Source organism: Chanos chanos, chromosome 4, assembly GCF_902362185.1.
Source record: "Chanos chanos chromosome 4, fChaCha1.1, whole genome shotgun sequence".
NCBI lineage: Eukaryota > Metazoa > Chordata > Actinopteri > Gonorynchiformes > Chanidae > Chanos > Chanos chanos.
The window spans coordinates 4,412,321-4,434,331 of NC_044498.1; the positions used below are offsets into that span (position 1 = coordinate 4,412,321).

A 22,011-nucleotide genomic window follows, 5' to 3' on the forward strand; every position below is an offset into this window, starting at 1 on the left:
TACTCATTGTCACTGGCTCTTTCGAGGCGATGGAACACAGATGGACTGAGAGCCGTTCAAAACATCGATCTTTATAGGGAGCGTTTGGTCGGCCGCACACAGTAATGATCTAAGCTTGTCGAGGGACGTTATCGACAATGTTTTTATGTTGGCAGTGAACAACTTGTGGGAAATTCCAGCAGTGGTTCAGTGGGCCATAGCAACATATAGCGACATATCACTCAACATAACGAAGGACTTCCAGCTTCCTTGCCACGGATAAGGATGCCTTGTTGAGAACGTTTTGCAGTTTTACTGCATGAAAAAGAGACGACAGACTACAGAGACGTTTTTTTCTTCTTGTACAGGTCTATTTTGACGGAAGATCGATTTCATCATGATGAAGAAAAAGAAATTTAAGTTCAAAGTGGATTTTGAACTGGACGAACTCTCATCTGTTCCCTTTGTCAATGGCGTTCTCTTTTGCAAAGTCCGACTGCTTGACGGCGGGTTTTCAGAAGAATCGTCTCGGTGAGGATGTTAAAGCAGTTATAAATGTCGTGTGTCATCGTTTGCAACTGAATTGCTTGCTGAAGCGTTCATTTTTTTAGGTGGCTATGGCTAATATTTCTCGTGCAACCGGAGGTGTGTAAGAAGGGGTTACTCACAGCCCCCCTCCCCAAACGAAGCCCCCCATAACACAACCCAAACAATGGGATTGCCGCGTTTATTGCATTAACCTTAAAGCTCCGCGAAGGCCGTAACGGTGGTGTTTGCTTCCAAAAAATGATTTTGTTTTGCACTACACTGATGCAGCTGTTTCGTTGTGAAGAAATTCACCACATATTGTGTGCTGCAGTTTGAGTAAACGATCACTTTTCATTTGTCAAGACTGAGTGTGGCAATGTGGGGTCTTGGGACTTCATTTTAGAGTCGTTTGTAGCTTGCTCGTTAGGTGCTTGTTCTCTTTGACCGTTACTGACAACGCGTGATAGGGGACTACACACACACCCCGCTGTGTTCTCAGTGAGTACAAAAACTGTAAGCGGTTCATTCGCATGAGCCTCTGAAAACGTTTTTTTGTTTTTTTTTTGCCCGCAGCCTTGTTCTGCTCCTACATTTTCCAGGAGTTGAAAACCAAAAAACCGTGGCAAGTGTATTGCGATTATCGTTCACCGTGATGAGTACAGTATATGCCCGTTCCCTTCTAGGTTTATTTGCACAATAAACCCAAGCCAGGTATAAGGGAGACACGTCTGTTGATATGTTCCTTATGTCTTAGGCCAAAGGTCATAGACTGAGAAGGTCAACAAGTTTTTCATGACTTATCAGATTAGTTAGATGCTTCAAGTACCCAATTCATAATCTCCATCAAAAAAACATAATAAAGCATTTTTTAAAAGTCAACAGAATATATTGTTCTACTGTTATTATTTTTGGTTGTAGTGCACTGTATTACATTTCTTCATTTAGGAGGTGCTTTTGTCCAAAGACGGTTCCAGAGCAGACAGAGAATAAACCAAGTTTATAGTCATTGAGGAGCTGTCTGTTGCATTAGTGCCCCCACAAGAAGTAGGGGTAGAAATTGATGTAGACTGTTGCACTGTATGCCAGGGTTTCTGTATTGATCAGAGAGGATGAGGACCCAGCCTTCATATTGAAAGGAAAATGGTGTGTGCAGGCCAGTGGTTTAAGGTGGTAGGTTGTCTAGAGGTGGTAGGGACTTTAAGGGGCATTTTACAGTGTGTTTTGTTGTCTCTATAAATGAATCATTTGCCAAATCCTAAGGGTCAATACGGTTTGACCGCGTTGTGTCAGGCCCCATTGATTGGCTGTAAAAAGCGGAGTCCAGAGCCAAGTGCTCTAGAACCACACTGGCTTGTCTGCTTCTGCAGAGTCACTAGACACAGGTCCTTGACGTATTGATTTGTTTGGAACAATATGAGAGAAAAAAAAAGTCTGACGTCCTTTGAGACCAGGTGTAATGTTTTGTGTAAACACGACACAAACATCTGTTTCCTTTCCTCTTGCGTTCAGGGAACGTCTTAGTTCAGCGGCTTTGACCAAAAAACTCGCGCTTTACTGGATTCATTTGCCCCTGTTGCTGTTATAAGCAGAGGCTATCCAAAAGCGCTAAGACCGGTGGATTAGCTTTGAGTCTAGTTGAAAAATTGGATATGGAAAAATCTGTCATCACGGTTTAGAACTCGCGTGTAACTCTGACCAGCTTAAGTGTCTGCAGAAATACTTCACCCTAAGTGATGTCATGTTCTTGTCAGGATATCTGGGCAGTGTTAAAACTGATAGTGCGAACGTCTCGGTTCGTTTTCCGTTCACTCAGCTAGAACAGGCTTTGGTAAGTCGCTGTGTCTTCCCGTCTTTGCTCCTCTGTCATAGTGAAAACTCAGGAGCTTTGTTATGACAGAGATGAATGACATCATAATGGTGAGCTGTCACCATGGTTGCGAAATAAGAAGGGCTCCAGTGGATACTGCTGGCATCATTCATCTTATGTTACCACGGCAGCATATTTTATTTGTAATGTGGGGGATCAAATGAACTATGATACATTGTTGTCTCAGCAGTGAAGCCCTTGAGTTGAAACTGCACTGAGGGTCCCAACTGTGAAATGAAGGGTATGAAAGAGTGTCCCCCAGAATCGAAATAAAATCATTTGTCTTCGTTTTATATACTTTGTTATCGTTCAGCTCTGTGGGAGTAGTCAGGCCTTTGCAGGAGAAATTTCAGTCTTGGTTTAAAGCTTGTTTTTCAAAACTCGACGCAAGAGAGGTAAACTCAGTTCACTGAGATTACATCATATGGAAGAATTTCAAGACGAGATGCCTTGGGAGGAAGATTGCCACGCCTGTGGAGGAAAGAAATAAAATTTAAAAAACAGGGCAATTAGCAGGACTGAAACCCCTCTGTTTTGTGGCAGAGAGATTTCCTGACAGGGTGTTGTGGAAAGGACAGCCTTACAAGTGAAGGTTAGACGTTAGAACGCTGGTCACTCAGGCCAGTTATTCATTAGACGGCCACATTTAACCATTGGCACACTTTGATCGGGTTAGTTTACGACTGTAAAGTCAAGAGCAGCTCAGTCAGGTGACCTGACCGGACCGGACCGGACCGTAAGCTTGACTCTTCCCTTGCTGCTCTTTCGCACGAGGGTTGGTTGAACCTCACCTGGATTGCTTTGGTACCTGTTTGCCAACTCCGCTGTGCTCGAGAGGGAGTAAAAGGTGAGAGTCTGTAAATATACTGTTACCATGGGAACAGGATGCAGTGTCTCTGATGGCGAGTTCTGCACTGGTTTCGGATAATCATCCAGGGACCGCGTAGAAGCCGCGGGCTCGTTCAGAGAGAGAGAGAGAAAGAGAGAGAGGATGTCGTTTCAGAGTTTTTGACCTCTGTTCAGTTGGTCAGTGTGGACGTTTGTCACGCCACTGTTAGTGTGGAGATTTTCACTGGGACCGTGGAGAAGAACAAAAAGAAAGAAAAAGTCGGAAACCACTGAAAAGGTCCTCAAAGCTGCGTCAGCAGGGCAGGAGAGACGGAGAAGCAGGGAGGACGCGTTTCGTGGACTGAACGATGCCAGTTGTTCTTTCTCCTCTTCCTCCTCTGTCCTCGGAGGTGATCACTCGCTCCTCTGACAGCGCGATTCACAACTCAGACACACCTGCCTCTCGTTCACTGACAAAAGACACAGTGTGCTTCAGAGAGCCTGTCTGGCCCGACCTTGTCACGTTTCTGTGCCGTTAATACTCCCAGAAAGAGAGGACTGAATGTGTTTTTCTTCTTCATTTCCCTTTTTTTTAAGAGCCAGATATTGATTTATGACATTGTGACTAATGGATGAGATATTTTCTATTACTGGGAGAGATTTTGCTGGTGGGGTTTTTTTTTTTTTTTGTGGGTTTAGAGGACAGGTTGAAGTCATTGCTTTAGCTCTGTAGTAAGACAGAAGCTTTCAGCCAAAGGCAGAGGCGGATGAGTCAAGCACACAGAGAGAGAGAGAGAGAAAAAGAGAGAGAGAGAGAGAGAAAAAGAGAGAGAGAGAGAAAAAGAGAGAGAGAGATGCTCAGAACTACACAGCACTGTAACACTTATTCTCTCATTGGCTGAGCAGAGTTCGCCATGGCAACGGCATACATTTTCTAAACCTCAAAAAATGAGAACAGGGCAGGCGGTGAGAGATGTCCGAGTTGGTTTTTGGTTTTCGGTTTTGGTTTTGTTTTTTTTTTCTGTTTTTTTTTTTTTTGTTCTTCTCCCTGCGATTTATCATTCATGCTGTTGGAAAGAGATGTTTTAGCTCGGTGACCTAGGTCCTGACCTGGTTGAAGAACGGGTGGAGTAAAGGCTTTTAAATCCCTTTTTTTATAGCTGTTTATTTGACCCACAGCAAATTGTGTTATGTGTTTACACACCCCTTCCCCACCACTGCATTGTTTTTGCACATTCACTCAAACCGATCAGACGTCATGAAATATGGGCTAGTTTACAAGCCTTACCGTGGACACTGTCCACGCCAGAGATGGGTTTCATAAGGAGCGTGTCTTTTTCATTTTTGTCACTAAAACGTTTTTCTAACAACCCTACACCCAACACTCAAAGGTACACTGAACACTGGTGACTGGGGGGGGGGGGGGGGGGGGGGGCAGTTGATTTCATTTTCAAAACAGACCTTTTTTTTTCTTCTTTCTTTTTTTCTTTCTCTCTTTGTCCTGTTCTGGGTTTTCTTTAGGACGTCTAATCTTGTTGACACAGTTCTCTTTTTGGTCTTTTTTTTAACAGGGTAGACAAATCAGTGACTTAGACAGTCCCACTCAGGCAGTGTCCACAGGCATTTCCATTCAGTCCCCCAGCAAAAGCCCCTCACCCATACTAATACACATGTAAATCAGAATGAAAAAAGAAACACTGGTCTACAGAAATAACGTATTGGACAAATTACCAGAGCTGTATGACTACGCAAAAGTCATTTTGGAAAGGCTCCATTATATGTCAACTTTCCTCTCAACACCTGTAATCTCACTGGAACAGGCTTCTGGATAAAGACCAGTGATGTGTGTGTGCGTGTGTGTGTGTGTGTGCGTGTGTGTGTATGACCCGTAAAACGGGCGTAAATTTGGAGACGTTTTAAGGCATCGGGCGTATTACCCCACGCAGATTCTCAACGCTCCACGAGCACCCTTAGCACCTCCCAGTGTGACCAGCCGGAGACCAGTGGATTGATTCTGTATTCCATTATCCTGGTGCTTTCTAGGCAAGTGTTCGGGGGGGGGGGGAGTCGTATCCGTTGCCAATTAAAAGCATGATGCTCTCAGCGGTGCGGTACATTTGGTTTCGCGACTAATCAGGTACCCCATTAGCTTGCCGCAGCAGAGCGAAACGGACGCACTAATGAGGAGATATCAATTCTTCATATCCTGTAGCAAAGTGGTGTTTTGGATCCTCTTGCTGCACATCACGTGGCTTCCCTAACAGTTCAGATCATAAAGAACTGAATCATTTTCCCCAGTGAATCAGATGAAGACTTCAGGGGCTTCATATTAAAGCCAAGTGTTATCTCACTGAAGACACCCCTTTTTTCCCCTGCCTGCTGTCTGAGTGAGCGTCGCTAACTTGATTCAGAGCTGGGAAAATGGAGCAGGACAATGTGGTTAACTCACCTTTTAAAGTCCATCGCTGTAATCGAGGCACGGTGCCCAGAAGCAGCGCTCCTGGACGGAGTCCATAACGTAGTGCTATTTCCTAAACTCAAGTACATTAAAGAGGACATGAAGGACATTAAGGGCCCTCGTTCCATATTTAGATGAACTTACTTTTGGATTAATCAGACACTAATAAAGTGATTAGGACCTGGATAGCAGGACAAAAGCAATCTTGGGCCAGTTGGTTCTTTTGATGGGCCAACGATCTGTTTGGTTAGTTGCAACAAAAGTCAGCCACAGACAGACACACACACACACACACACACACACAGAGCAGCCTATCCAGGAGTGACTTTGAACACCACTGTTCAGGGACATCAGGTTTAAAAAAAAAGCTCTTTAGGCAGAAAGTGCAAACATTTTTCCTTTCCTGTTTGGGGTGTCGTCTGGTGACCCTTGGTGTCTGTGGAAAGTGACAGATGTCATTGGTACCTGAGCAAAAATAGAGCTTGTTTCAGCAAACAGAGGTCTGAGAATTAGGCACTAGAAAAACAGACACCGATACAAAACTGAAAGCTCATAGTTTTAACTGCAGAGCATTAGAGAGAGAGAGAGAGAGAGGGGTGAACAACATCCTGAAATAGACACAGGTTGAAATGTCTTTGTCATGGCTCTCTCCTCTGATGTGTACTCATGAACAAGGTCCTTAACCTAAATCGCACTCTCAAAATGCAGCACTTAGATAAAACGCAAGGTGCTCTGGATGAGCGCGTCAGCTGAATGGATGAAAGCATGTATAACAGTGTCCTTCTCCCAGTGAAACACACACACACACACACACACGCATATATAAACAGAGAGAGAGAGAGAGAGAGATATCATGGGAACAGCCATACCCATCTGCAGTCTGCTGTAGGCCCCTGTTCAGTCTGTGTGTGTTAAAATGAGTTTTGCACTGATCTCACACACACACACACACACACACACACAAATACATATAAAGAGGGTCCAAACCCCTCTGCAGTGTGCTGTGGCACTCCGTTCAGTCTCTGTATGTCAGAGGCTTATTTTACATCAGGGCCTTGAGATGAATTCTTCCTGTGTGTGTGTGTGTGTCTGTGTGTGTGTATTGATCTGTGGACTGTAGTGCCCAGCCCCTGATCTCTAACATGTCTGTCAGGAGTGTACGGTGTCTCTGTGCCCGTAATCTGCCCGTGGCCTTCTCAGCAGACGCGGGCTCAGGTTACCCGTCTTTTAAGTTTAACTGATTACCAGGCATCTGCGGATGCGTTTGGCCCGGAATGATCGAGCAGGAGTCGGTGAAGTTGCACGTCGAAGAAAACAAAGGTTGGACTTTAACGGAAAAACACTTTAAACTTTTAAACATTGTCTGGATGAGTAAATGTGTAATTTTAATTTTTAATTTTTTTTTTACATTTATGGCTTATGGAGTGGTTGACTCACCCAAAATGCTTTGGGGCATACACATGAGCCAACTGGGTGATTTAAACCTGACTCCTACAACACAGAGAGATGCACTTTGGCAAAGGCCCGGTCATGAAGGAAGTGTGTTTGATAAGGTAAGGGAAGAACACACAGAAACGTGTGTGTGGCTGAGTTGAGGGAAGCTGTGGTCGGGACATTTTGGCGACCCAGTAAGAATACTTCATACTCCTCAGGTTCTCAGTGCACAATGTTAGAAGACTCTACAAAAAAACTACAAGGCGAGCAGTTGGCTCCCTTACTGGAGATCGCGTAAGGTTAGAAATTAAACAGCTGCATTCTAAAAAATCACATGGATTTCATCCGGCGTTTGATATCAGTCACGACACCTTCTGGATGTTACGGGGGGGGGGGTTCCGCGGAGGGGATCGCCTTGGCCTCGTCCTAATTCTGTCTTCCATTTCACCCGAAACACGCGTGTTCTTTGGTTGGTGAACTCTTACCCGCGTGTTGTCTGTGTACCATACGTTTACGTTCACTGTCAGTGATGGTGTTGTCAGGAAGCAGGAGTACAGTGAAACCGGGCTCTTGGCATTAATCAGAAGATCAGCTTCAGTCTCAACCTTCATAAGTTCTCAATCCTCAACTTTATCCATCAAGAACTTTATCCGTCAGAAATCAGACAACAGCCAATCAGAGGTCAAGTGATGATTTTTGGCGCTGTACACTAACTGAACTTTACGGGACAGTAAGAGGTCGAGCCTTTAAACCAACGCATCTCTCCACAAACACAATCAACTCAGCTCTCAGAAAATATAACTTTAACTTGTCTGTGACCAAAAACAGCCATTAACTCCATTTCCATGGAATACAGTCTTATACTAACACATCTCTCACCGAACAGAAACCTCGACACAGCCTGTAACTCAGCTCTCATAAAATACAGCCCTCAACTACCACAGCCCCCAGTACAACCATCAACGCAGTTCTCGTACACAGTCGTCGACCCAACCCTCACAAAAAAAAAAGCTACCTTCCGCCGAACTCTACCCGAACTCCCGCAGCCTTCAACGCTCGACCCTCCCCAAATACGGGAACTCAACACACCCTTCTCCTTAATGTGTGTGGGTTTTTTTTTTTTTTTTTTCCTTTTTGGATTATGTCCGGATCTCTCACTTGTTTGGCCAAATTTTTTTCCTTTGTTTGATGTTCAAACTCTGGTTGCTAACAAAGTCTATGATTCATCAGCTGATGCTCATAAACAGTTTCCTTTTCCTCTGCGGCCCCCCCCCCTCCACTTTCTCTTTTCTGTTTGTTTGTTTGTTTGTTTATTTATTTTTATGTATTTATTTTTATTTATTTATTTTATCTTTTTGAGTGACGACAAATCCATGTGTCACTGCTTTTGTGTTAGTTACTAAATACTCAGAAATCTGGTCTATTATGTGTTATGTTTCCATAGTAACCGAAGTTTTGCAAAGTTGCCACAGTAAGCGAGAGAGAGGGAAGGAGAAAAAAAAAAAAAAAAAGAACAGCTTGTTTCGTCAGTTCCAAGCGCGTCTTCCTGTCGCTGAGTTTAGATGACGAGGGAGATCCTCTAGGCCGTTAAACACGAATCGCATTTCATCATAGTGTTTTCTGGAAGGACCTGACTAGTCACACGCTCTTTCAGTGGACTGGAAGAGCGATGGTTATCAGTTAGCGCTTAGCTCTTCGCATGCAGAGTCTCTCAGCTCCACGGCTGTTTGCCTGTTATGTCGGTGTTTCTCTGACACGTCATTGGAAAGCTAGGTGCTAACAAACAGTATCAAAAGAGTATATGCTTTCTCTGTGTGTGTGTGTGTGTGTGTGTGTGAGAGAGAGAGAGAATCTGACAGGTCAGACTGTTCAGGCAGTTCAGTGAAAAGAAAGATTAAGGAGATGTAGAGGTTTGGGGTTATGTTTCTGTCGTTTTACAGTGAAATCTCTGTGTTGGGGTGATGCACTGTCAGATTTGTAATAAAAGCAGAAAGTTCATCCACCCCTTCATCATCTCCAGATGGCAGACCAACACGCCCCCACCCCCACCCTCAGCATTCACACACTCAATCTGTCTCTGTTCTCTTAACTCACACGATCTTTCCCTCCCACACACACAAACGCACACACACACACAGTCTCTCTCTCTCCTTCTCTCCCGGGCCTGTTTCAGCAGACCTTAAAACACACACACACACACACACTCACTCTCCCTCTCTCAATCTGTCCGGGCCCTCCCTGTAGCTTTCTCTCTCTATCAATCTCTCTCCCTCTCTCTCACACCATCTCCCTCCTTCTGTTTCAGTCTGTTTCTGCCCCGCACACACAGGCAAGGCACTGCACCGAATCCTCGGTCCAGTCTGTAAACTATGATGAACTAAACAAATCCTGAAATAGCTGATTGTTGTGTGGGATCTTCCCTCCAGCAGATATCACCTTCTTCCACCTCTAACATCTGTCTGCATGTTAAATAAGAACTGAGCTCGCCTGTTCTTTTTTCCTTTTTCTTTTTTTTTTTCTTTTTTTTTTTCTGGAGGGAAATTTATTAAAAGATTTAGTCTTCAGAATCTCCCTATGACTCCAGGCTCCGACCACGCTTACAAGCCCCTTTTCCTCTAAACCATGTGACTCAGCGTGTAACCGTTTAAGTGGTATTGGATTGAATGTGGTCCATGTACATTGAGAACTGAGAGGAAACTGTCCCACAGGGACCAGGGTAAAGTGGAGTGACCTGGTTAGACTGTCAAGGATTATTGATTCCTTAACGCCTTTTGATTATGCATTACCATAAGACCCTCTCCAGGCAGGAGTGTGTGGAAGTGTGCGTGTGTGTGTGTGTGTGTGTCTTTGAGTAAAGAAGGCAGGTGTCCATTATTTCCCTCTGAGCCATCTCAGGCTGACAGCTTGTGTGTGTGTGTGTTCAATTAGAGATATCATCTAGGCTGTTATGTTTCTGCAGTATGTGTTGGTGTTTTTCCTCACTGTTGTAGTACTTGTGCACATATAAGGTAGTGAATATAAGACAGGTCTAGGTTATGCATAAATGTGTTTTCAGAGATGGTCCTCGCTCTGTGGATGGATGTGTGTATGTGTGTAACACTGTGTGTGTAGCACTGAGTGTATCTGTTTATGTGTTTTCAGAGAAACTGAGATTAACTGTCTGTCAGTGCGTGTGCTGCCAGAGAGACAGACCAGGCTAACACTGTGTGTGTGCTTTCAGAGAGATGGTCTAGGTTTCCACTGTGTATGAGTGTGTGTGTGTGTCTGTGTGTGTATGTTTTCAAAAGGATGGCCTAGGCTCTCTGAAAACACACACGCACACTGTATTTGTGAGTGTACATTTGTGTTTTCAGAGAGATGATCCAGCCTAACGCTATGTGCATGCATGTGTGTGTGTGTGTGTGTGTGTGTGTGTGTGTGTGTGTGTGTTCAGACAGAGATGATCCAGCCTAATGATATGTGCGTGTGTGTTTGTGTGTGTGTTTTCAGAGAGACGGTCCAGGCTAACTGTGTGCGTTGGAAGAAGAGGTTTTCCTTCCCCTGTAAGATAAGCGCTAGTGCGGGCACTGGCGTTCTCGACCCCTGCATATGCAGAGTTTCCGTACGCAAGGTGCACACACACACACACACACACACACACACACAACCCTGTCAATATTTGACTTCTGTGTTAAATATGAGAAAATGACGGCAATGATTTACGCTTGTCTGTCCTGCTCTCTCACAGGAACTGAAAGGGGGCAAGACTTACGCAAAGGTTCGTGGTTTCTTTTTTTCAGTGACAGAAGTTTTTTTGTGTGTTCGTGTGTGTGTGTGTGTGTGTGTGTGTGTGTGTCTTTTGTTGCATGTTCAACAACATGTGAGTGACTGTATTAGGCTAAGCGTGTAAATTTGATGTGCTTGGCCATAAATTGGAACAAGTTTTGTCTCACTTGAGGAAACGCGAGGGTTTAATTCCCCTAACTGTGGTTCAGGGTTCAGTGGCTTTTGTGACTCTGTGTTGAGTAATATTTGAGGAAGGCAACGGTTAGAAAATGTGTAATAATTTTACTGAACTTTTCATATCATTCAGAGGCCTGTCCGTGCTGTCATTTTCATGTTTTGGAGAACATTCTAAATCCTTCAGCGAGAGGCAACGGTTGGTTGACTGCTAGTATGAGTCGACCTGTCAATTAAAAAATGAACTAAAACAAACAAACAAAAAATGCACCAAAGGAGCTGGTTTTGAGCTTCATAAATTGTTTGGTTTAAAGCTCTCCAGTGAAGCAGAAACAGAGGAAACTCAGTGTCTTTTCTCCTCTCTCTCTCTCTTTCTCTCTCTCTCTCTCTCTCTCTCTCTCTGTCTCTTTCTCTATCTGTCTGTCTCCCTCTGTCTATCTCTTTCTCTTTCTCTTTCTCTTTCTCTGTCTGTCTGTCTTGCTCCGCAGCTGGGCTTTGCTGATCTGAACTTGGCTGAGTTTGCAGGCTCGGGAAGCGTCACACGCAGGTGTCTTCTGGAGGGCTATGACACCAAAAACACCCGACAGGACAACTCCATCCTCAAGGTAGCGACGGCCAGGGTGTGGCCTCCTTAACCAGAGTGTTACCAAAGGGCATTTCATTGTCTTCTTCTTCTTCTTCTTCTTTTTTTTAACTTCAGTTTGTTTGTTTGTTTTTTTCCTCTGAAGTTTGTGGTTTGTGAAGCTGCGGCTAGTTTCATTTTTGCTTAGAGAGCAAAGATGGAAACACACAGTCACTGAGTTCTCGTGGGTTTTTTTGCTTTTCCTGTGTCCTGTCTTCCTGTTTTGCTCTAGGTGATCATCAGCACACACCTGATGTCTGGAGATCCGTGTTTTAAAACGTGAGTACCTCTCCTCCCTAACGTTTCGCTTGTTTTCGTGTAAAGAAATTCTGCGCCTGCGAGAACATGAAACGCAGTCACAAGCATCAGCTCGGCATCCCAGTTTTGACACGTGCGACGGTTCGAAGCCCGCGTTTAAAGCTATACATTCACAGCTGACGGCGTTCGCCCACTGGTTCATTTCCTCCCTCCCACCCATGAAGAGTTTGCATTTTTAGTCCCTGATATTGAATCTTGAGATGTTTTCTGTTCTTACATCTGGGCTTTATAAACTTCCCCCAACACCCTCCTGCTGTGACAGTCCTGAGAGGTGATAATGAAAAGCCCGGGGGACCAATCGGCCCTCCTCTGTGCTGGAGAAAGGAAACAGGCTCAGATTTGCATATCACGTCTCACTGAGGTCTCACTGAAAGCTCACTGAAGTCTCACGGAAAGCTCACTGAAGTCTCATTGATGTCTCACTGAAAGCTCACAGAAGTCTCACTGAAGTCTCACTGAAAGTTCACTGAAGTCTCACTGAAAGCTCACTGAAAGCTCACTGAAGTCTCACTGAAAGCTCACAATGCGCCTACTCTGTTCCACTTCTCAAACTGTGCTCCCTTAATGCAAGAGGGGAAAAAAAAACAAAAAAAAACTCAGCCCCAAATGTGAAAAAAGCTCTCTTGTGTTTAGAGTGTCCCACCAGTGTGGTTATGACTTTGGTTTCGCTTTAGAGGGTGGGGCAAATTCCCCTCCACCTCTCAGTGTGGTCTATTTATATGTGCTGTTGCTGTGTCCAGGCCTCCATCCACAGCCACAGTCATCGGGATACAGGGGGAGGCGGAGACTCTGCTGGAGGACAGGAGGGGCGGAGACTCACAGAAAGCTTTCCTGGGCATCTCAGGTAAGACTGGACGTCACTGTGCTTCATTCTGCTCAGCTTTCTTCTGCTCAGCTCGAACACCATGTTCAGCGTGCAGCGCTAACGGTTTATGCTGTGTTAGATACAGCGTGACACAGACACAAAATGTTATTGCGAAATATTTTAGTGTATCAGTTAAGAGAAGTGGTTTTTTTTTTTTTTTTGGTTAGGTATTTTGTTGATTACAGAGAGAATTTTTTTTGAAGTATTTTTTTTTTGTTTGTGTATTGTTTGAGGTGTCCAAACGTGTATTTGACTAAAGGTATACAGTGCCATGTAGAACAAATAACCAAAATGGAGAGAAATGCAGTCATGCCACTGTGTGTATGTGTGTGTGTGTTTGTGTGTGTGTGTGTGTGTGTGTGTGTGTGTTTGTGTGTGTGAGAGAGAGAGAGTGGCGTATCAGGCCATTGTTGACTACTAGTTTTCATCGCTATAACTGTCTGAAGGTCTTATGAAAAGCTACATTGATTCTGCATCCAAATTAACCTGATGAATGAAAAAAAAAACAACCTCCTTGATTCACAGGGCTTTTAATGTGTTCCTGCTTTCTAACATTGGCATGAAAAAGTCTCTCTCTCTCTCTCTCTCTCTATCTCTCTCTCTCTCTCTCTCTCTCTCTCTCCTGTTCTCTCTGATGTGGTGCTGGTCTTTTTTCTTTCCGCAGGCCTCTGAGGGCTTTATTCTGTCATGTATAATTCAGATTGGCCCTTTGCTTCACTTTGCTCCTTTAGTCTACCAGCTAAACAACAAGCACAGGAATATCTCTCCCTGTCATACCTTACTGCAGCTCACACCGCAGTGGAAAGCTCGACATGTTTGGGCGTTTTCGGTTGTTTTCGTTTAAATTAGGAGTCGAAAGGACAGGTTTCTTAGGCTGAACCCTATCACGATCGGGAAAGCGCGTCAAAGCAAACCCTAAAGTCTCGTTATCTGAACAGCATGTGTCGGTTGTCCTTGGATAAATTAATAAACACGGACATTTGTTCACTCAAGCTCAGAGTTTTCAGAAACGTATGAATTAATAAATCAGGCTGGCGTTTATGCCGAATGCTTCTGAGTCTCTGCCACGGTCAGTAAATGAATTTATTTTTGGTAGTTTTTATTTTTAACTGTTAGGCTCCGAGATCCAGGCAGCTTCGGAGGAACTGTCCTGTTTTTTTGTTTGTTTGTTTGTTTGGGTCTTTTTGGTTTTTTTTTAATCTGTGAACCATTATGTAAATATACGTAGCATCTCTATCCAGACGGATTACAGGGGGTAATAGACGTAGCCAGCTAGTTCACTGCTTTGAATTGACATTTCAATGTCGATATCTGAATTCTGAATTAAAGCTTCCATCTGCCTTTCGATCCATCTGCATTCCTTAAAATTCAAATAAGTCAAAGTTAGTTCAACTCCAAAATGTAGTTTAACACAGTAATTCTCAACTCCAGTCCTGGGGGGCCACTGTCCTGCATGTCTTTGTTTTAACTCAGCACTGACACACCAGATTCCACTGATCAATTAACCATCCAGCCCTTGATTAGCTCAGTTAACCGTGATAATGGAGAGTTAAAACAAAAACGTGCAGGACAGCGGCCCCCCAGCGCTGGAGTTGAGAATCACTGGTCTGGAGTTGAGAATCACTGGTCTGTAGCAGTGCAGTGCATCATAGTACAGTCTTGGTTGCGAAATGTGGTCTATATCTCTGGTCTGTATGCCCGGCTAGCTCAGTCGGTAGAGCATGAGACTCTTAATCTCAGGGTCGTGGGTTCGAGCCCCACGTTGGGCGTCACTAAACCTTTCTTTAGTTTGTGTTCTACCTATGTTGGATAAAAGCTATATGCTAAATGAAGATATGTAAAATTAATGGTGTATTCTAGTGTAGTCCAATACAGTATAGTCTAGTATGGACATACTTATATGTAAGGTCACTGGAATATTAACACAAAAGAGACAAAGAAGAATTGAAAGAGAAAGGATTCTCCGCACGCTGTGGTCTCACGGAGACAGCAGGCCCCCAGCGCTGGAGTTGAGCATCGCTGGTTTAACAGATTCAGTACATGTTGTTTGCCGGTCCCGTTTTGCCGTCTTAGGTTTAGAGTAACACGCTATAGGGAACCGCGTGTCCTCTGACCCTCTCTTGTCTGTGTGCTGACCGAACAGAAACCCCGGGGAAGTGCGCCTCCCTCCCGGAGGAGCTGGGAGTCTTCGGACACTCCCGGACCTCCAGCCATGCTAGTCAGCAGTCAAAAGTATCAGGTAGGCTTCGAGCCCATTCATTAAGCACACATGTTTCTAACAGAGAGGCACAAGAAGTCTTTTTAAATGTCTTCTTATTTTTCTCCGCTGAAACAGTATGTCTTTTTTTAATTGTTTTTTTTTTTCTTTTCTTTTCTTTTCTTTTCTTTTTGTTGGTAGCATACCGTTAGCTTGTTGTTATTTTGTGTTCGAATTTACAGAGTTTTTCTTGAAGTTTCTCCTCCCTCTTGAATGTCCAATCTGAGTTATCATAAAGTAACTGTGCTGCTTGAATGGAATCTAAACGCATGCTGGTTCTCTGCTGTCCTCAACCGCCTGACGTCAATGGAAAAAAAAAAATCAGAAATCTCTATCTTAACCCAAAGAGACCATCGCTCCTTCCCAATGACTACGCAATATGTGTGTGCCTGTGTGTGTGTGTGTGTGCGCGTGCGTGCCTGTGTGTGTGTAGTATACCCTTTATCAGTTTTGAAGGGTTCCTTTTACAGAACTGAGGCTTTTAGTCAAAAGATGGGGGGGATTCGATGCATTAGATCTGCCATTTTACAGACGTAATTTAATAAACCTTCATCCATTTTATCGAGAGACACAGCACTTGGCAGACATTTGAGGCTTTTTTTATTAGATTTCCTGCATTCTTCACATTAGTCAGTATGAATGAGACGGAGAGAGGGGTTTTAAAATGCTCAGATTTCTCATCTTCCCATAAAGTTAATATTCTCTCTGAAACAGAGGAAGAGAGGAGGAGAGAGAGAGAGAGAGAGAGAGAAGGGGAAAGAGAGCGAGAGAGACACAGGCAGAGAGAGATGGGGAGAGAGAGAGAAGGAGAGAGAGAGAGAAAGAGAGAGAAAAGATGGGGCAGTGAAGGAGGAGAGAGTGCCTTCATCACGTGGAGCCTTCTGAATTAGGACGCGTGTGACGGCTGATGTGTGTGTGTGTGTGTGTGTGTGTGTGTGTGTGTGGGAGGTCGTTTCATTCCCTCTGAAAAGCAACACACACACACACACACACGCACTCTCTCCCTTTCTCTCGCTCTCTCTCCCTCTCTCTCTCTGATTTAACAGTTCAATGCTGACATGAAGAGCATTTGTGAGCATGTGGGTGTTTGCTAGTTTACTGCAAAAGCATACTGTAGTCAAAGATTCTTTCTTTCTCTCTGTCTGTCTATATGTCTGTCTGTCTCTCTCTCTCCCTGTGTCTCTCTCTCTCTCTCTGTCTCTCTCTCCCTATGTCTTGCTCTTCCACTCTTTCTTTAGCATTTGAGTTTGAAAACCATAGTGCTGTAGGTGATGAAAACATACATTAGAGTAGTAGTATAGAACATGAATATGCACTATCATCGCTCGCGCGCGCGCGTGTTTGTGTGTGTGTGTGTGTGTGTGTGTGTGTGTGTGTGTGTGTGTGTGTAATGTGCTGTGTTTTATCCTCTGTTCTGTCAGGTTACAGCACTGGGCACTCCCGCTCGTCCAGTCTGTCTGAGTTCACCCACCGGAGAAACACCTCCGTGGGCAGTGCCTCCACAGGCATCGCCAGTATCCCTGAGCCCAGTGAGGAGGGGGAGTCCAGGGCGGTGCCGCCCAGTGGCCCAGGGGCCTGCGCCTCCCTGCAGGAGCGCCCCTCGACTCCAGACAGAGCCTCCAGCAGGTCAGACTCGGCTCCCCTCATCATACACTTACTTACACACACACACACACACACACACACACACACACACACACACACCACCCCACAGCCATGGCAGCACAGTCAGAGGTGACCCTGTTCATTTCACCAGGCAGTTAATTGTCCTGAGAAGCTAAATTAGACAGTGTGTCGCTAGTTTGACTTTTTGCTTTCAAGCGTATGTTTTTTTTGTTGTTGTTGTTGTTGTTGTTTTTTTAGTTTCTCCACCTCAACAACACAAATTAGATCTGTTATATTAACGGGATTGGAGTGCATTTTTAAACAGAAAGTGTGTGTGTGTGTTTATGTGTCTCTGTGTGTGTGCGTGTGTGTGTGTGTGTGTGTGTGTAAGTGAGTATCTGTGAATGTGTGTGTGTGTGTGTGTGGTATTTTTAACAAACTGTGGTCCTGCTGTGCCCCGTAGGCACCCAGTGAAGCAGGACTCGATGGAGTCTCAGCTGAAGAGGATGGATGCCACGCGGGTGGATGCAGACGACGTGGTGGAGAAGATCCTCCAAAGCCAAGACTTCACCCCCAGTCTGCTCGACTCCAGCGCTGAAGGTAACCACGGCAACCTGCCGTCGGGCCGCCCCTGGCACCCGGAAAAGTTCAACATCAAGCTTCTAATTCCAGAAGGGCAGCATATGGAGAGAGAATTCTAGTTCTTAAGTAGTGTGGTATCACAGATTCATACTGGTTTCACTGGTTTGTCTGTTTTCTCTTTAATGGATGGGGTGGGACAAAGCATTGGAGCTCTTGCTCCGCTTGTTCATCATGTTTTAAATCATATGCTAAAAAAATCTCTTCATTGTTTTAGTACTGTCAGTCATGACTTAACATAGACTTATGAATCATAAAAAAAGTCATGTGTTTAAGTTTTTAAGCCAAGTAAGGTCTTGTATATTCATTTCGTTTGTATTGTGTAAATGTCTTTGCACGTGTGTGTATGTGTGTGCGTGTGCGTGTCTGTATGTCTGTGCGTCTCTGCATGTGCTACTGTGTTTGTGTGTGTGCGCGCGCGCGTGTGTATATGTGTGCGTGTGTGTGTGTGCGCGTGCGTGTGTGTGTGTGTGTGTGTGTGCGCGTGCGTGTGTGTGTGTGTGTGTGTGTGTGTGCGCGTGCGTGTGTGTGTGTTTGTGTGTGTGTGTGTGTGTGTGCGCGTGCGTGTGTGTGTTTGTGTGTGTGTGTGTGTGTGCGCGTGCGTGTGTGTGTTTGTGTGTGTGTGTGTGTGTGTGTGTGTGTGTATATGTGTGCGTGTGTGTGTGTGCGCGTGCGTGTGTGTGTGTGTGTGTGTGTGTGTGCGCGTGCGTGTGTGTGTGTGTGTGTGTGCGCGTGCGTGTGTTTGTGTGTGCGTGTGTGTGTGTGCACGTGCGTGTGTGTGTTTGTGTGTGTGTGTGTGTGTGTGTGTGTGTGCGCGTGCGCAGAGGAGGGCCTTCGTCTGTTTGTGGGTCCTGGTGGAAGCACAGCGCTGGGCAGTCACCACTTACCTGCCAGGTGAGGACGTGCAAACGAATGCCCTGTGGTTATTATATCAACCATTCAGCTCTCTTTAACAGGGAATCAGTTAATGCACTGAAACTAATGACAGTATTATATTAAACATTTCACCATCTGTAACAGGGAAGAAATCTACGCACCGTAACTAATGAAGTTATTACATTAAATATTCAACTCTCTGTAACGGGCAAAAATACAGAATTTCATCACCATTGCAAAACCATTGCATTATTTTGTCAGGAATGCTGTTATCAGGCTTGTGTCGTCATTGTCTCACTGACGCCCAGACAGAGCGTTTTCTGTAGCTCAGGCTCTGTTTGCTCACCGGTGTATTTGGTTTCCCATTCTTCTCTCCCTGACTCTGTATTTCTCTCTGTGTGTGTGTCTCTCTCTCTCTGTTTCTCCCTCAATCTATCTGTCTGTCCCTCGCTCCCTCTCTGTCTGTATCTCTCTTTGGCTGTTTTTCCTTTTCTACCTGTCTGTTTCTTTGTGCGCCTTTTCTCTCTCAATCTTTCGGTCTGTCTTTTTTCTCTCGTCCACTATCTGTCTGTTTCTTTGTCTATCTGTCTCTCTGTCTCTCTTTCCCTGTCTGTCCATCTGTCCGTCTGTCTCTCAGGGTTGGGGCCGGCGCGTATGAGCAGGTGGTGATAAAACGTTAGTTCCTGAGGATGCCAGGCAGAGAGGTGGCACCAACCGAAGCGTGGGTGGACGGGCCGAGGAGAGGAAGGGGGGGTGGGGGGGGGGGGGGGATTTGCCCAGGGGCTGTTCAGTCTTTCTCCGTTCCAGTACCACATCTCACCTACCCAGACCCCCCCCCCCAAGTTCACAGCCTGAGAGTCAGTTTTAAGTGAAACCACGCCCCCTGCTGGCCAAATGAAGAGCCCGTCTGCTCATAGATGGCCAGTGTGCAGCTCTCATTGACTTGACTGTTATTAAAGAAAACCTACTGAACCGTCATCCATCAGTGACACAGCAGCACCATATGAAGCACACGCAGGAGGCAGTACGCTGCTCCTTTACAATCTCAAACAAACCCTCTCTCACTTAGAGCGAACGCGTCCCCCAGTTACATTCTCTCAAAGGCGTCTGCTTGGGTTACGGCAGTAGTCAGGGACAACTCATTCGGTTTTATTCCGTATACTCTCCTCTGTAATAAGCTGTCGAATGAATGCGACCTCCGTGTGGAAGGACGTCAGTTACGTTCGCGTGTTTGGAAAACTGTCTATCTAGAAGCAAGTGCCCTTGGGAATCTTGCCACGGTTGCAGTGTGTGTGTGTGTGTGTGTGTGTGTGTGTGTGTGTGTTAATTTGGGATGATATAGATACAGAGGCAGACGCTCCAGTGTGTTGCGGTGGAGGTCGTCTCTTTCTCTCCTGCCTCAGCGTTCGTCTCGTCTCGTTAAAGCCCCAATGGAAATCAAACTGTCCTGTCCCTCTTCCCTCTTCCCTCTTTTTTTTCCTCCTTCTTCTTCTTTTTTTCTCCTCCCCTCCTCTCGCCCTCAAGAGAAAAATTAGACAAGGGTAGAGAGTTCAGAGGGAGGGACTGTGTGCCAGGCACTGCAGGGAATGTGTCAGAGTGTGTGTGTGTGTGTTTGTGTAAGCGTGTGGTTTGAAGAATCGACCGCGTTTCGAAAAACAAACACTACAGGAAGCACTTCTTTCTCCATTCTTCTCACAAGCTCTCTCTGTCCCTTCTGTTCATCACTGTTCGCTAACAGGCATTTCAAACTGGACGTTTCCGGAACTTTCTGAGTGTGTTAGATCTTTGCGCTTTGGGAAAACATCTTGTGTGGATAGAATTGGTCTTTAGTGCTTTCACTCATCAGATCTATGCTTCTCTACCTTTGAGAGGGCAAGAAAAAAAAGAATAAAAAAGAAAAGAAAAATGAGCAGACTCGTTTTAAACATCTTGAATCTTTCAATGAAGAATTCTTTTAGATTGCTCACAGCCATAATGTTCTAAGTACATCACGTGACAGTATTTGGTACAGTCAATATTGTAACATAAATATATATATATTTAAAAACAAAAAAAAGAAACTAACTGTTGACAGAGACACATGGACAATACTGAAAGAATGTCTGTACACACATTTTTTGTGAAATTACAGAGTTACTTGATGTTAATCTTGATGTATCATTGACTTGAAAACCTTGTTTTTTTTTTTCTTTTTATGTACTTATGAAAATGTAAAAAAAAAAAAAAACTTGTATAATGTTAAGATGTCGTACACAGTGATTCTGTTTGGGGTTTCTCTGTTTTTGATCAAGGTTGCGTTTTCGTTTTTCCTCGTATCTGAACAAAAGCCATACGTACATTACAACCGAGAGCCCACCAGTGTCGGGCTGTGTGCGCCCAGCGCTGCGTGCATGACGGGCAAGTTATTAGCACCACGCTCCGGCTGGTCGCCGTTCGGTCGACCAGTTGTCCAGAAACCTTGACGTCTAAACTCTGGCTCCCCTCTTGTCTTTCTGAGCCTCCAGACGCGCGGTAGACTTCCACATTTCTGAAACATCTCACCCCCCCCCCCCCCCGGTCTCCCTTTTACCGTCTTAGTCTCCTCAAACATTATCTCTGAGGAGAATCGCCTCAGAGCAGCCTGGATTTAGATGTCGAGTACACTGTATGAAAAATGCACAGAGAAACGTGTCCATACGCTGGTCTTCTTAAGAACCACACGTCTCAAAGCTCTCTTCAACTCAGCACTCGGTATTGAATTGGCTAACTGAATTTGAACAACTTTGACTGGAGCCTAGTCTATTAGACACTGTACTCCTCTCATTTCTCCCTTACCACCACCACTGCTGAGAGACGATTAAACAAACAGTTGTTTATGTACTTTTTAAAGCCCTATTTGGTTACTGCCAAATAGATTTTGTGTTCATCTCACTGAACGTAAAGCACCAGGCAGAGAACGCTTTGCAAGCTGCCAGTGGTGTGGTGTCACCCTTGGATGGTGAGCAGCAAATTGCTCTGCAAAAAACTGATCTAGAGTCAGTTGTTGCCTTTTAGTGTCGTGATGAGTAATGACTTATTTGGACTAAGCGGAGCTGATCCTAGATTGATAAGGAAAGGAACTTACTGTGTGACTGATCATAGTCCTTGTTTCCAGCAGAAACACTGAGTGAACTCCATGTCCCGTCACCCGTCAACACCTCCCCCTTTTTACGAAATCTCTTTCCGCTTCGGTCGTCGGTCGTTCGGTTCTCTGTACTAGACATGTTCTAATAAACATGGTAGTTTGAATATCTTCTGTGAAGCTGTTTTGTTCTGTTTTGTTTCACCTTGTACTGCACTGTGTCTAAACGTAACAATCACGTTGCTTCAGACCGTCCTGCAACGTTTGGTGTTCCGATCCTTTCTGACCAATATGACTTCCTTGCCAAATATTTGTTGTACCGTTATTAATGTGTGTACTGTGTACTGTCAAATAAAACCAATACATTCAACCCAAAACCAAAGGAATCTTCATTCTCAAGGTTGAATATGATTGATAGTATAGAGTATAGTATATTGATAGTATAGTATAGATGGCATAGAGGAGAATGGATTTTTTTTTGTATGAAGAAATGCATGACATCAGAATCCCTTTGGATCACTAAGTTAAACAGGAAAAGAAATTTATTTGGTGAAAGACAATTTTGAAAATAAAGCAGAGGTAATCAAATATGATTTTTCATATTATCAGGGTTATGACAGGGTCGAGTGACCTCATTCATAAATCAGTGACTCTAATAATGACGATATCGTCTTTCTCGCTCACTCTTTTTTAAAC

At 44.6% G+C, this 22,011-nt stretch overlaps 1 protein-coding gene and 1 non-coding gene across 2 annotated transcripts; both read left to right on the top strand.

The window, feature by feature from the left end:
• Window positions 1-370: 370 nt before the first annotated feature.
• Window positions 371-18,960, top strand: fam102bb (family with sequence similarity 102 member Bb). The gene is made up of 11 exons (XM_030772025.1): window positions 371-510; window positions 10,584-10,704; window positions 10,822-10,851; window positions 11,522-11,638; window positions 11,888-11,934; window positions 12,714-12,817; window positions 14,982-15,077; window positions 16,517-16,721; window positions 17,164-17,300; window positions 18,164-18,233; window positions 18,853-18,960. Exons 1-11 carry the CDS (start codon window positions 377-379, stop codon window positions 18,893-18,895), a joined length of 1,104 nt encoding a protein of 367 aa, XP_030627885.1. The 5' UTR covers window positions 371-376; the 3' UTR covers window positions 18,896-18,960.
• Window positions 14,535-14,607, top strand: trnak-cuu (transfer RNA lysine (anticodon CUU)). Its single transcript has one exon. It is a non-coding gene; the product is annotated as a tRNA-Lys (tRNA).
• Window positions 18,961-22,011: the final 3,051 nt, after the last annotated feature.

Bases quoted from the DNA above. Each gene is read 5' to 3' on its own strand.
- fam102bb (XM_030772025.1), top strand. From the start codon at position 377: ATGATGAAGAAAAAGAAATTTAAGTTCAAAGTGGATTTTGAACTGGAC. The intron at 11,639-11,887 runs GTAGCGACGGCC...GTTTTGCTCTAG, and splicing joins AGGACAACTCCATCCTCAAG to GTGATCATCAGCACACACCT. The intron at 12,818-14,981 runs GTAAGACTGGAC...CTGACCGAACAG, and splicing joins AGCTTTCCTGGGCATCTCAG to AAACCCCGGGGAAGTGCGCC.